General features: G+C 38.0%; 1 protein-coding gene across 4 annotated transcripts in view; it reads left to right on the forward strand.

Moving 5' to 3' along the window:
- Positions 1-13,532, forward strand: part of LOC122832954 (A disintegrin and metalloproteinase with thrombospondin motifs 8-like) — a 36,380-nt gene extending 22,848 nt beyond the window's left edge. Inside the window, exons 6-10 of one of the 4 annotated variants that reach the window (XM_044120199.1) lie at positions 782-968; positions 8,036-8,208; positions 9,074-9,252; positions 9,616-9,705; positions 11,040-13,532. In XM_044120199.1, the coding sequence (XP_043976134.1) occupies positions 782-968; positions 8,036-8,208; positions 9,074-9,252; positions 9,616-9,705; positions 11,040-11,784 (1,374 nt within the window). In that variant the 3' untranslated portion in view covers positions 11,785-13,532. The remainder of the gene's footprint in view (positions 1-781; positions 969-8,035; positions 8,209-9,073; positions 9,253-9,615; positions 9,706-11,039) is intronic. The other 3 variants (XM_044120200.1, XM_044120201.1, XM_044120202.1) reach the window with 3 other exon arrangements.
- Positions 13,533-15,118: the final 1,586 nt, after the last annotated feature.

The following is a 15,118-nucleotide window of genomic DNA, read 5'->3' on the forward strand; positions in this document are numbered from 1 at the left end:
GATAAGTCCTTTTTTGAGACATAGTTTTGCTAACTTAACTTCTGACCGGAGCTTTGGACATTTGGATGCACTCTGCACATTGCAGGCAGCTCATGTTACTGTGGCCACCAGGGGCCCCCAAGAGCAATTGATTTTTTTATTTTTTTTATCCATAAAATAATGATTCCTATATATATATATATATATATATATATATATATATATATATATATTATGGTAAAAACAAATCAGTTTATAATAAAATTGTGTGTTATAATGACATAAAAATTATTACAAAAAACTAAAAAATAAATAAATCAGCTCCACTGATGGGGCCCTTAGTGGAAAAAAAAAGAAAAATGAGATTTCTTGGTACCTTTTATGCTTTTGTTTATTCTGCATGGTTCCATTGCCCTGTTCCATTTTAAATTGATTGTTCTGATACACACCCTTGTCTGTGTTGATCCAGCTGGGATATTTGCTGGATGGGTCTGAACTTATAAAGTCTCCAGAAAGGAAACCGCAACACCAAACAAAAACACCCTCAGTTGCCACATAAAGTCTTGAAACATTGGCAGCCTCTACTAGCTGTGAGTGACACATGCGGCAAGAATGTGGGCAGACAGAGACGGGGCGCGTGCCGCACTTCAACACAAATTTAGCCCTGAGTCTGAGTATTCTAACACACTGTGCAGCCTCAAACCCAGAAGCCCAGACTGTGGTTACGGCTGCACAGCCTTCGGCTTGGAGCTCAAACCAACCACTGTGACTCCTTCTTTTCGTTCTCTGTGTTTAACCACAGAGGGCTGTGGATGGCAGCTGGAGCTTATGGGGACCATGGCAGCAGTGCTCCAGGACCTGTGGAGGTGGGGTGGAGTTCTCCTACAGGGAGTGCACTGATCCTGTGCCTCAGAATGGCGGGAAGTACTGTGAGGGACAGAGAGTTCGATACCAGTCCTGCAACACAGAGCCTTGTGACGCCAGTGAAGGTAATATCAATTTAACTTAAAAAGGTAAAAAGGTCAATAGACACTTTACACTAGAACTATCTTTGTCAAACTGTGGTCCCCAGACCACAGGGGGTCCGCGGGCGCCCCTGAGTGGTTCACAAGATACAGCATGTCAACGGCCATTTATTTGCCAAGAAGTGAGCTCAAAGTGTAAACTCAAAGTGTAAACTCAAAGTGTGAGCTCAAAGTGTGAGCTCACTTCATGCTAAACACAAACAGTGGCGCAAAAGGTGGCTATGCAGCGTATGCAACGCATAGGGGCGCTGCTCTAGAGGGGGTGCAAAAACGATGTGGGGAATTTCTTTTTCTAATCAGCATTTTATGTATTTAACAGTTGTTTGTGTATCAAATGATCAATAACAGAGGAATAGCACTGATTAGGCGCCCCCCTCCCTGCCAGCCGCTCTCCCCTCCCATACAGGTAGCTTGGGCAGCGGCCATTCGAGAACGCGCTGAGGCGTGTTTTTTTTCTTTTAAATTTCTAGTAAGGCCTCTACAACAGGGAGCTAAAGATGAGGCGCAGAAAAAACTCCGGGGCAAAAAACAGAAAAAGGAAGAGGGGGAAGGATAAAGATGTTGGAGAGACAAAAAAAAGAAGCTTTTCAACATGGTTGAAAGACAGAAGGTAAGTAATGTCAGTGTATCAAGAAGAGAGTTGTAAATTGTCGTTGCGGGATCTAAATAGGACCTCCCCCCCAAACCCCGCGAACCGACGCAGTTGTCATGGTTACCTAGTCACGAACACTAGGCAACCGCAGTGAGCTGTTATCAACCAGTGTATTTTTAAAATGTCTACCCGATGCTACACCGTCCTTAGAAATAAAACCTCTGGCAAAAATACAGACGGTAGTGGGAAGACACAGGCTAAACAAACACAGTGACGTTTAATAGGGGCATTAAAATAAATGTGTTGCTGATATTCAGTGGGTTGTTTGACATCACACAGAATGGGTCAGGAGAGGAACAGCAGAACCTAAAGAACCAGACATCATTCTCTCTTCATCTATCAATCATTTCCTGAGACCAAAAAATAATATAGATGACAATTTAAAGAACAAATCATACAAATAGATTAATAGTAAATAAATATTGTGAAGAGAACATTAAAAACGTTTGTTAGGATTGTGCAGGAAAAATGTTGATATCTTTTATAAATAGTGTTTTGTGGTCAATATTATTTCACCATTTTATTAATGTGGGTTGCCAGTTTGGATCAGGCTTCCTATCAAGCTATAAGAATGATAAAAAACATGCTAACAAAAAGCCTCAGACCTGCAGCATATAGGCGGTTCTAGACACAGGCTAACAGAAGAGGCTCTTTGGCTCACTTCTACAAGTTTATGTCCGGAGGAGGGGGTGGGGGGGCACCAGTGAGATGTTTGCATCCACCTCAAAAATATGTAGTTGTGGGGCCTGCTGTGGTGGCGTAGGGGAAAGCGCGACCCAGGCCTTGAGTCCTCAACGTTGATACTGATACTCGGACCTGGCTACATTTGCCGCATGTCTTCCCCCTGTACTTCCCCCTGTCCTGTTAGCCTACATTCATATAAGGGACACTAGAGCCCACAAAAGACCCCCTGGAGGGGTTAAAAAATAAAAAAATGTAATTGTGCCCCTGAACACAAACGATTGTGTTTAAAAATAACAATGGATAAGTGGCTTAAAACCGGATAATTCAAAAGAAGAGCTATTGAGTGGACGAAAACAACGCCATGCAATGCATGTCTGCAGGAATATTTTTTAGTTTTTCTGGTTTAGTTGCAGAACTTTTGTTTTGAGGACACTCTTAGAATACATAGCATTACACCGGCATGCAGATGTAGGTTTGCCCAGCCAGAGGTTGTGGCTGTATGAAGTGCGATACAGTGAGCAGTGCTGCACCTCGTGCTGACTAACTGAATCTGTAACACCTAAAATAATTATTTATGTTGTGCATACTTAGGGCTGAAAGTATGCACAACAACCCAACCCTAACTTTCAAGTCTATTTTGCTTTTATTATGCTTCTAATTTACAAAAAGGTGTACAATGTTATTAATGCCCATGTAGTAAAGAACTTCTTTTTTGATTTCAGTGTGTTTTCCATCATTGCAAAGCTTAGAATCCACACTTTCAGAATCTGTAAAGAACTCAAAGTGCCCCGTATAGACATGTTCATGGTTCTGTCATGGCCAGTCACATTCGCAAAACAGCACCGCCCTTCTCATTGCGATGAACGAGGAAGACAACAGTGAGTCAGTGAGTTAAGAGATTAAATAAAATTATGTCAGGCTGCATAATTTAAAATATTGTGTTGTAACAGGGGCAATTTCAAATGTAAATTGTTTTACTTGTTGGATCAAATTCCAGCTTCTTGAAGTGAAGTGAAGTGAAGTTATATAGGATCAAATGTGATACACACTACATGTGCTTCTGCCCATATTAGGACTGTTTAGTAGCTGTGTCTCCATTAACTATAAAATTGCGCAAATTAATGCTACAAAAATAAATACCCGTATTGGAAACAAGGCAATTTAAAAAAGTAAAACTCACATTTGTCCCGAAAATATTTTTGTGCTAGGATGTGGTGGTTTTTCGGGCATATCAAAATAGATGTATTTCACAAAAAATCCAATGAAAACCCCTTTTTCACATCACAAGTCACATTATCAACAGCCGGATGTTACTACTGACAGAAAAGATGAAGACGATGAGGGAATGTAGTAGAAGGACCATAGTAGGTTTTTGCAGCTTGCTCCACCAGAGCTCTCTCAGCATCACCCATTTCATAAAAGGTTGTGTGTCATTTGAATCCATAGCTCTTCTGTAAAATGGCAGACAGATTCCCCAAAATGCTGCATAAGCTGGTTGAAGGGGTATGTTGCTCCAACGCCTGAATAAGTTGCCAATGTCTCTGTGATGGCTGATCGATGAGGAGTGTTAGCAGGATGGCTGAATTATGAATATACGGTATCTTATGTACGTCATTCACTACCATAATTTGTAATTTTCTTATCACATGTACAATTTGATTTCATGCAAAATCAAAACTCAGAAACTCCAAAATTACAAATTTGTGTTTTCGTTTTATACAATAGTAGAATGTAGACAAAGATTTGTGCACATTTGTTGTGGAAATGCAGCTACTGACCTCCATTCATTTCAGTAATAGATGGAGGTAATTACTAAAATTAATGCTTAGTAATGACTTAAACATTCAAGTTAATGTCAGGATTTATCTCTAATCCTAACACTTTCTAACTCCCCCCATGTTCCTCACAGTAATCTGAACCAAGACATCATTAAGACCATAGTTATAAACTGTACCAAAACATCACACTGTTTTGATCATTGAACTGATTCAGATGGAAGTTATTGTGACACTCAACTGACTGTCACTTGAATAAAAAGCGGTCTGTTGCATCAATTTGGTCAGCATATTTAAGCAGTGGTGGCCCTTCCTACACTGAAAAAAATAACTCTTTGGATGAACATAAAAAAAATCATGAAAAGGTTTTCCACCTGATTACTTTGCTTTATTTCAGCACCATGTCATTCTGTGACTCCTATTTAAAGCAAATGTGTTAGGTCAACTTAATTTATTAAGGTTAATCTAATTTAAATCAAATGAATTGGCTCAACTTATTTTATTATGGTTATTCTATGCTTGATTCTAAATCAAACATGTTGGCTGAACTTAATATGTTATGGTTATCCATCCATCCATTTTCTATACACCCTTTGTCCCTAATGGGGTCAGGAGGGTTGCTGCTGCCTATCCCCAGCTAACGTTCCGGTCGAGAGGCGGGGTCACCCTGGACAGGTCGCCAGTCTGTCACAGGGCAACACAGAAACATACAGGACACACGACCAATTAACCTGACAGTCATGTTTTTGGACTGTGGGAGGAAGCCAGAGAACCCGGAGAGAACCCACCATGCACAGGGAGAACATGCAAACTCCATGCAGAAAGACCCCGGGCCGGGAATCGAACCCAGGACCTTCTTGCTGCAAGGTCCGTGGGTTGCCGCCCACGTTATGGTTATTCTAATTTAAATAAAATGAGTTGGCTGAACTTATTTTATTACAGTTATTCTATTAAGTTTTGGCTGAACTTAATATATTGTGGTTATTCCAATTTAAAGCAAATGTGTTGGCTCAATTTAATTTATTAAGGTTGATTCAACTCATTTACTATAGTTAGACCCAATGTAATTTAAAAGAACCAGCCCAAATAATTTGCAACGCTTTGGACCAAATAATTTACTTGACTAAGATTAATGGCAATTTAGTTGAAACTGACTTCTTTTTTTTTTTCTCCAAAGAGTTTTTGCGGCGCTAGTGGCTTGTATTTTTTTGAGACAGTAGGCAGACAGGGTGAGGACATGGCAAAGGTCGCTAGGACCGGGAGTCGAACCAGCGACGTCTGCGTCAAGGACTAAGGCCTCCAAACGTGCAGTGTGCTAAAGCCCTGCACCACCACAGAACACTGGAGAAACCAACTTATGTTACTGTGATACCTTCACACTACTTATTAAGTTGATCCAACTCATGAACATTAAGTTAGCTCAACAAACATGCTTCATGCTGAAAGAAAGCTATTTAATCATGTGAAAATCCTTTCCATGATTTAATTACGTTAATTCAAAGATGTTTTTTTATAAAAACTTTTTTTACAGTTCTTAAATGCTGAAAGAAATTTAAGAACTGTTTCAGTGCACTTCTTAAATGCCAATAGTGCCCTGCAGAGAAAAACAAATATCTATAGTTTAATGTGTAGCTAAAACCTCTTTGAAGTCTTCCCAGGCATAAAACAATTATGTTGCATAATCACTCGTGATCCCCTGATCTCACTAGATCCTCTTCGGAGGGAAATGAATCTGACTAAATTGAATCACGTTATCTCAACTTGAATACATTTTATTCAAGTTGAGACACAAATGATTGTCTCGTGTGATATCCTGTGAACTCAGTCGGCTTCAGCACAAGATCAGTCTGACTATAATGAATCATGTTATCTCAACATGATTAAATTTCATAAACGTGAAGTTGTTGAATTTCTTGTTTATCCAACATGATTGTGTCATGTTTTTGTTTGAAACATGAAATTATTTAGTTAAAAGTATTTTTGATGTTAAGTTCTTTGAACTACATTGTTGTTGAAATATGTAACACAAAAAAAAATGGATTGATTGTCTGAAATGGAGACAGCAAGAGGAAAATATTTTACATATGAGAATACTTTGAGATGATCGCTCACAATAAAATTCTTCTTAAATAAAAATAATTAACCCCTCCGGCTCCCAATTTCTCACCTTCTGAAAATTTCCACTATTATTTGTGGTCTGATCAGTAAAGATAGATCAGTTTTGCACAGCAGAAACAGTGTTGCAAGACTAAAATTCTGCATGTAGCCAAAGATAAGGGGTCAGAGCTAATTAGAAATCCAAGAAAAAGCAAATTCCCCAACAAGCACTGCACTCCCAAGACACCAGAACATCAAATGTCTTTATTGTCAAATAAGTCTATGACATAAAAGAAAACCCAACACAACCACTGATGGTCAACATATACCAGGGTTAGATTAGCTACAAATCGTTTTAATATTTAAAACATATGACAATTAAATATCATTTAATTGATTCTCCACATAAGTTTGATGAAAACGTGACAATATTGCATTTACTAGTTTTTGGAAGTATGATCCAACTGAGTAACGAGGTTGTTACAGTTTCACCAGCAGATGCCACTAATGAGTGATGAATGAAGCATCGAGTAATGAACCTCTTGCAAAGCAAAGGGTTGAAAAGCTTCATTGCTTCATGATGTTTCATTTGTCCATCACTAGTTAACCACCCAACACCTCGTGCTACACCTGCTTGTGTAGCTTTAGCTACTAACAAAAATACTAAACCAGGGGTGCTCAAGTTCAGTCCTCCAGAGCTGCCGTCCTGCAACTTTTAGATTCATTTTTACTCCAACAGACCAGGATCAGCTATGAACAGACCTGCTAACAAGACGTTCATTTGATTCAGGTGTGTTGGAGCAGGGAAGCATTTGAAAGTTGCAAGATGGTAGCTCTGGAGGACTGGATTTGAGCTCCCCTGTGTCATATATACCATGATATCCAAACAAATAAACCTACTTTAAGGGAGCTGTGTATATGATTTGATACTCTTGCGCAAATGGAAAATGCATAATGCATCCATAAAAAATGATCAAAAACATGATAATCTTAATATGGAACTTAGTTTGTTAAAATAAGCTCCAGACAAGACGCCATGTTGTGTTGATTTCAGAATCAACACCAGATAAGAGTTGCTTAAATTTAACTCTCTGGAATAACACCAACTCTGTAGGGAAACTAACACTCATGTTGTTGAATTAAACTAAACAAGTGTTGAATTAACACTGGATTTTTAACATACACCAAGACTGGAAATCTACCACTTTTGAATTTGCTGTGTCCACACGCACACACAGGCACACACAGGCACACACAGGCATAGCTTGTATTTTATTGGAATTTTGTGTACCAGACCACTGTAATGGAGCACATATATATTTGTTCACAGAACATCTATATTTATACTAGAGCCAAGTTTAGAAGCAATATCAAGTTTGTACACAAAAAGTATCACAGTTCCATTTCAAGTAATCTCTTCTGGCCTAAACAGCATGGCATATTAATGATTGGTCTTCAGCTTTCCAGCTGATTTTTATTAGGCCCGAGCAGCAAAGCACTGCGAAGGCCTATTGTTTTCATACTGTTTATTTTTATTCATTACAGGTTGCCCCAACAACAAAAATGAATCCCTGTTTTAAGTGATGGTGGAAACTTCATACAACAATCCAGGATTTCTTTGGTCATAAGTCTAAACTGTAGCCCAACTTCAGAGTTGAAAGCTTTTGACATATGAGCCCTTTACTGCAAGTCAATCTGCAGCATTTCTAGAGCAGTTTGAAATAAATTTTAAAAAAGACATGTTGCGATATCTTTTCTAATAATGAGATGATCTGATTATAAGAGTTCTACATTTAAGCAAAAGTTCTATATCCCATGTGTAGGTAAAAGTTTCAGAGAAGAGCAGTGTGAAAAATACAACAGCCCTAACTACCTGGACTACAATGGAAATGTCAAACAATGGATCCCAAAGTATGCAGGAGTTTCCCCCAGAGACCGCTGTAAGCTGTTCTGCAGGGCAAGGGGCAGCAGTGAGTTTAAAGTATTTGAATCAAAGGTACAGTATCTACATGGAACTGCACAACACAAGTGAAATATCAATTCGGTTAGATATTTTGAGATTAATAAAATAATTTTGCAAACATATTTTTTATATTATTTGCTATCAGATATTTTTTTAAGTAGTGATTTATTTCACAGTATAGATCTAGCCTGCACTAATGTCCTTTATTGTAATGTTAGAAAAATTTTGGGGATCGTCTGAAAAATGTTACTGATTCAGTAGCTGTTTTGTTAGCTTTCTGCTCTCATTTATACCTTTAACTGTGAGGCTTATAATCAGATCTAAGCTTGAATGTTTGTTTTTTACCTGAATTCACTGACAAAATCTTGGAGTTAAAACTATCCTTAAAGCTTCAGCATGTAACTTTTATAAAAGTATGTTTTTTACATATTTGTCAACTATGTCATGACAGATCATCTGTGACATAAATTGATCTCCCCTGGTCCCCCTTTGATCCAGCTGCAGAAATGCACTGTTCAGTCAGAAACATCCACTCAGAGCAAGCGGGAGGGTCTTAGTGCTGTTAATCAATCATGTGTACTCCTTCCTCAATGTGCTAATGGCTGAGAAACAACTAACATTTACAGGAAACTGTTTATTGGTCATAATCGGTGGCTAAGCTAACTATCCAGAGAGCAAGAAGGGGTGGATTTGCTCAATTTTTTCACAGATTATCTGTCTCATCAATATGAGACAGTCATAGTGAAAAGTTTAACAAGGTTGTCTTCCCTGTATTATTGCAAAGTTTTTTTTTTGCTTTTTTTTTTAAATAAAAATGTGGTTTTTTTGAATGCTGCTGGTGCATTACATACATGTCAGGTCTGAACATTTACTTGTGCAATTTCTCTCCGCGCCCCAGCAGGTGATTGACGGGACAACCTGTGGCCCTGACACCACATCAGTGTGCGTTCAAGGCCAGTGTGTGAAAGCAGGCTGCGACCAGGTGATAGGATCTAACAAGAGGGTGGATAAGTGTGGAGAGTGTGGAGGAACTGGGCTCAGCTGCAGAAAAATAACAGGCTCCTACAACAAAGGAATGTAAGACCACAACAACAAGCGGACACATTAAAATCTGCCTTCATTAGAAATGACAAAAGTTGGAACAACTACTGAAGTCTCTGCTTGCTAATCAAACAAAACAGCAATAACCCTGTGAGGTCATTTTAGAAAGGCAGTTTGAAGCTTATTAATCTTATTACAGGATAACCTAGCTTAGCTTAGCATACGGTAGGGTAATAAAAGACTTTACTAACAGTTAATATATCAGCTGAAGTAAAAAACTTTTGGTAGCACTTTATAATAACTAGACCTTATTTAGCCATAAATAGTGTTGAAGGAAAAAGTTACTAAGTTAGCTTAATTTGGAAAAAAGCTTGGCTCTCTCTTTTCCTCCGGTCCCAGGTTCTTTCTGCGAGCCGCGTGTGGCGACAAGGAGACAACAATGCGTGATGACGTCAAGGAATTACAAAGTTTAATCTCACAGCAAGTAAGGTATGAGTTAACAAGAAAACTGCAGAGCTACAGAGACATACATTCGTTCCCTGAGACAAAAGAATTAAAAGGCAAAGGAAAAGAGGGACAAAGACGCGTCTTTGGAGAGAGCTGATGCAAAAAGGCAAAATAGGAACAGCTGTCTGAATTATTATCACTGTGCTCGAACTTTTATAGTGAAGGCGTTTCTTTACTTTTAATGTATTCAATCAAGGCGTACCTGTGGTTAACCAACTAGAAGTTACCTTGGAGACTCATAAAAACTTAGAGCCTCCCTAATTTACGCAAAAGATCAAAGGCCATTTGGTTTCCGAGAGGACAAAGGAGCAGGGGCAGCTGCATCCTGGTCTTCTGGGCTCTAGGGCCATTTGGGCAAATAAAAGCATACAACAAGATTTCACAGATACCTGTGAAATTCGGAGTGCCTCCCATTATCTTGTCCTTACAGACATTCTCAGAACAAAGCCAAATCAAGCAATTTAGTTTAAGGAAAGATTACCTTCACAAACCTAGTTTTTTTGCTCATCTGCACTCAGCGTCTCTAAAGATTTGAATCTTTACCTTATCACATAAATCCTGAACAATTTTCTAATACTAAACAAAACATTTTTCATTCAAACAATTTCCATTTGATTCAGAAATTATCATAGACAGTACAATTTTCAAATACATTCAGCATTCACCATTCTAAACTTAGATAATACACTTTGGTTAAAAACCTGCTATTAATACTTAGAAAAATGTCTTAGAAATTAAATGTTAATGATTGATGTTCTGTGAACCATACAGGCTTCTGCCCTGCAATAAATGCTAATTTTATGGCTTCCTCCTGGGCCCTGATAACACTCCTAAAGAATCTTTTTGATGTAGTTCCTGACCTCTGATAGTTACCCTGTTGGATAGTTTAGTTGTAAATCCTTGACACAAAATTAAGAAATTCGTTCAAAATCAGACTGTTCATTATAACCTTTACATCTGGGGTAAGATTAGCTGTATTAAGCAGTAAAAATAATTATTTTCTTCAACAATAGCCAATAATAAATTGTTAATACTCAATGTTTAATCATGAATAAACATTGAGTGTGTTGGTTTTGGGAGTAATTATTCATTATAGGTATTCATAATTGTGTTAATTTATAGTGTATTAAGTATAAATCATCCTAAATTAATGTTGTTTTCAAGGTCAACGGACTTTCCATTAATAGTTTAATATGGCTAAATAAAGTGTAGTTATTATAAAGTGCCACCAAACTTTCTTAGCACCTGACGTTGATGAAACATAAATTTAGCAAGTGAGAGTGTTATCTAAATGTGTTTCCTTTTTGCTCTGCTAGCTATGGCTACAGTGACATTGTCACCATTCCCATTGGTGCCACCAACATTGACATCAAACAGAGGAGCCATAGAGGAATAAAGCATGATGGGAACTACCTGGCTGTGAAGCGAGAAAACGGAGCTTACATCCTCAATGGTAACTTTTCCGTATCCACAGTGGAGCAGGATATTCCCATACTGGGAGCTGTGCTGAAGTACAGCGGATCCTCCACCACATTAGAGAGGATCCAGAGCTTCAGGCAGCTGAAAGAAGCCATAACCATCCAGGTCCTGGCCACAGGAGGGGATGCCAATCCCCCCAAGATCAAATATACCTTTTTCATACCTAAGGACACAGCATTTAACAAATCTAGAGAAAAAGAGAAAAAGGACTTGTACTTGTCTCTTCATAAGATCAGCGATGTCTCTGACTGGGTGCTGGGAGAGTGGTCTGAGTGCTCCAAGAGCTGTGGCTCTGGGTGGTCCAGGAGGAGCGTCGAATGCAGAGACGGCGACGGCTTCTTCTCCAGCCAATGCGACAGGGAGCTGAAGCCCACAGACATCCGGCCTTGCGGAGATGTACCGTGTCCTATCTGGCAGATGGGTCCTTGGTCTGCCTGCTCACGAACTTGCGGTCAGGGCGAGCGCCGCCGAAGTGTGTTCTGCATAGACTACAAGGGGAAGACTGTTGAACCAGAGATGTGTGATCCAAATAAAATCCCAGAGCCAGCCTCTGGGCAATGTGACAACCATGACTGCTCATGAAAAACGTGATTACAATGAACAGTCTTTATTTTTACTTTTATTTTTTTTTGTCAGAGTGCACATACAAATCCTGAATGGGAGCAAAAGCAGCAGACATTTTGCAGCAAACAGCTATAGATATGGTGATTACCAAGAAATGCAAGAAGACCTGGACTCTATACATTTTAGAAAAAAGTCTTCAACTTTCGACTAAAAAGAAATGATAAACAACTAAAATGTAACACTGCCTTGGTTTTATTCCTAAGAATTATTTCTAAGATACGAGCATGATTGAAGAGGGTTGGATGAACTTATGTTGATATTCTTGGTCCCACTATAATTTGTCTTTTGTTAACATTAACATCCAGTATTAAGATTTGGAACAGTGACAATCTACCTCAGGATGCACATGTGATGCTATGTGTAAATGCTAGTTTTTGATGTAGTGTGTGCTTTCTTTAGAATGAGATCTAAAAGCAAAGAATTTACTTCAGGAATAAATTTGGCATAATTTGCCATTTATTTTCTAGATTTAGGTGCCACTGTGAGTCCAAAATATTAGCAAGAGCCAACACAGAGTCTGTATATCCTGGAAAACTTTGATTGGACAATTAAGACGTGAGGCTATTTAAGCCTTGGGGAAAAGTGTTAATCTTGATTAAAATCAGATCTGAGTGAATTCACCAAGAAGATAATGTCAGTTCCTTCAAAACCATCCATTTCATACCCTTATTTATAAACCACTGCATCCATATTTCCAATGGAGATGGTCATAAAAATCCTCAAATCTCATGCTTAATATAATTTCATATCATCTCCTGAAAACTTTTCATCTGGCCATATGTTTGTAGTTATCCCTATTTTTAGCTTTTATGAAATGTGACAACTTGTAAATTCTGGTCAACCATTGAACAAATGCTTTCCTATTGATAGAAATTATTCAAGAGAATCATAAAACTGCATTATTTTAAAATTCTCATCTTCCCACCATCATCCTGTAGGTACAAACTCTTACACAATTTGTGAAGAATAACTAAAACTATGAAGGTACAAAAACATTGTTCATGACTCTTTCTGGCAGAATATGCAGTATAATTATAAAAGAAATAAAGTCAATGAAAAACAAATATTCACTGTTCATAACTAGGGCTTGCACTAAAAGACTTGCTGAAAAAAACTAATTTTTTTTACAAGTTATTATATTGTGGATTATGTTTTTGGTGTTCTTCCAGTTTATTGTTTTTTATTAATTCTGAGCCTTCACCGAACAAGACAGACTTAGTCCAAAGCCACAGAAGCTGAAATAATGAACACATGAATTTGTTCCAATTTAAACATCGTGTGAAATGTGTAATCTTTATTACACATACAAGACTTCCTCTGTCTGGTAGTTTGAGCAGTAACAAAATATTTATTGCAATTTTTTTTTTTCAGTTCCCTTATATCTTATAGGGCTAAGTGGTAAACAAGATATCTGTGTTGATTTAAAAAAGTAATGCTGATGTAATTTGCTTTCAGACTTTGTGGTCATTTCTGACTCCTGTATGTATATTTAATGTATTCATTCCTTTAGTTAACTTACATCATAATATAAGATAAAAGAAATGGAATGTAAGGCTGATATTCCTTCAATGAAGGACAATGCTAAAGTATTGTTACAGCTTTCTAAGGTATTTATTTTTGTACATTTTTACTTTGATTATGTAATTATCATGGTATATGCTGCTGTCTTTGAATGTTAAATTTTTGTTTGTTCATAAAATGGTCAAATAAACACAGTTATGTTAACAAATGTCTCCTCTCTGCACACAAGTAAAGGAAAACCCACAGATAAAATCATATAGGACCTGATGAAAGTAGTCAGATTTTGTCACATTAAGCCATAAACTTCAATATTTGTAAATGATAGAGCAACACCAACTGTAGGATAGTAGTAAAGTGAAAGAAAACCAGAAATGTTTGTTTTGAAAGTAAAAATCTTGAAAGTGTTGCATACATACTGGTTCAACTCCTTTTGATTAATTAATTGATTCATTCATTCACTTTATTTAAATGATCCTGTGCATATTAATGACTACAATGATGTTGTAAATATACCAGATTTAGCATAACGCTAATTTCCATCCATAGTCCTCTAATAACTCAAATTGACCTAATTACCAGAAGAACTGTCCACCTCTGTGTAGTTTTTTTTTTTTTGTAAGTTGTAAGTTAAGTCTGGAACACAGCAGGCAGGTATGTTTTCCATAAAAGGTCAAAATTATGGAGAAGTTTAAAACAGAGTTAGTGTATAATATCTACGCTTTGAACAAACAAACAGCTGACGAAGGTGCACCATGTGTTCTTCCGCAGAGGGACTAGCCACAAATATGTCGTCCAAATAGACGAACAAAAACAGCATACCCTGCAGGACTGAATCCATAAGCCGCTGGAAAGTCTGCGCTGTGCCTTTAAGACCGAAGGGCATCTGTAAAAACTCAAAAAGACCAAAAGGCATCATAACTGACCAACAGGGGGCCCTCCACAATTTATTTTTTTATTTTTTGTTCAACAGCAGCTGTGTGGGGGCCCAATTTAATTTTTGTCATGGGGCCCAAGATTCCTGGCAGCGCCCCTGCTGGAACCTGATGGTAACCTCGCACCAAGTCCACCTTAGAGAAAACGGTTGCTGCAGCCCAGGGCAGGCCCAAGCCACCATGGGGCCCTAAGCAAAATTTGGTTTTGGGGCCCTCTACTTCTGCTAACAGTGTGGACTGGCTGCAATCAGCAGTCTGCTCATTAGATCATTCACTCTCCTGCTATAAATTTATTGCATCTCTGGCAGTGCTGTTTACATTATATACATGTATAATAAAGGATACATGTATTGGCCAACTGATTGATCAACCAGTCTATTTCTGGGCCCCAAAATTTTCTTAATTTTGGGGGATTGTGATCTGCTGATACACGTGAAACCCATTTTATCCCTTAATCTTATCTTCAAAGGTTTATAAATCAGTTTTTGTCCTCTTCAGCAGTCAGAGGTTTGACTGACAGACTGACCCACCAGGTCAGGTCTGAACATTTACAGTGAACAATATTCACCCACTGTTGCCAACTCAGTGACTTTTTTGCTATATTTAGCAACATTTCAGACAAAAAAATTAGTATTGGCCAAAATCAAAATCGGCAGGTCAGGCTTTTTAAAGATCTGTAACCAGGGATCGGCCAGAAAACTGCAATCGGTGCATCTCTACACACATATTCATGACATTCTTTGATTAACATTGCTGATTAAATAAAATTATATGGTAATGACATTGCCTGATAGATATAGCCATCAGTTCGTGCTAAGTATATGACGATCTTGCAGAAC

This window comes from Gambusia affinis, linkage group LG06 (assembly GCF_019740435.1).
Source record: "Gambusia affinis linkage group LG06, SWU_Gaff_1.0, whole genome shotgun sequence".
Taxonomy (NCBI): domain Eukaryota; kingdom Metazoa; phylum Chordata; class Actinopteri; order Cyprinodontiformes; family Poeciliidae; genus Gambusia; species Gambusia affinis.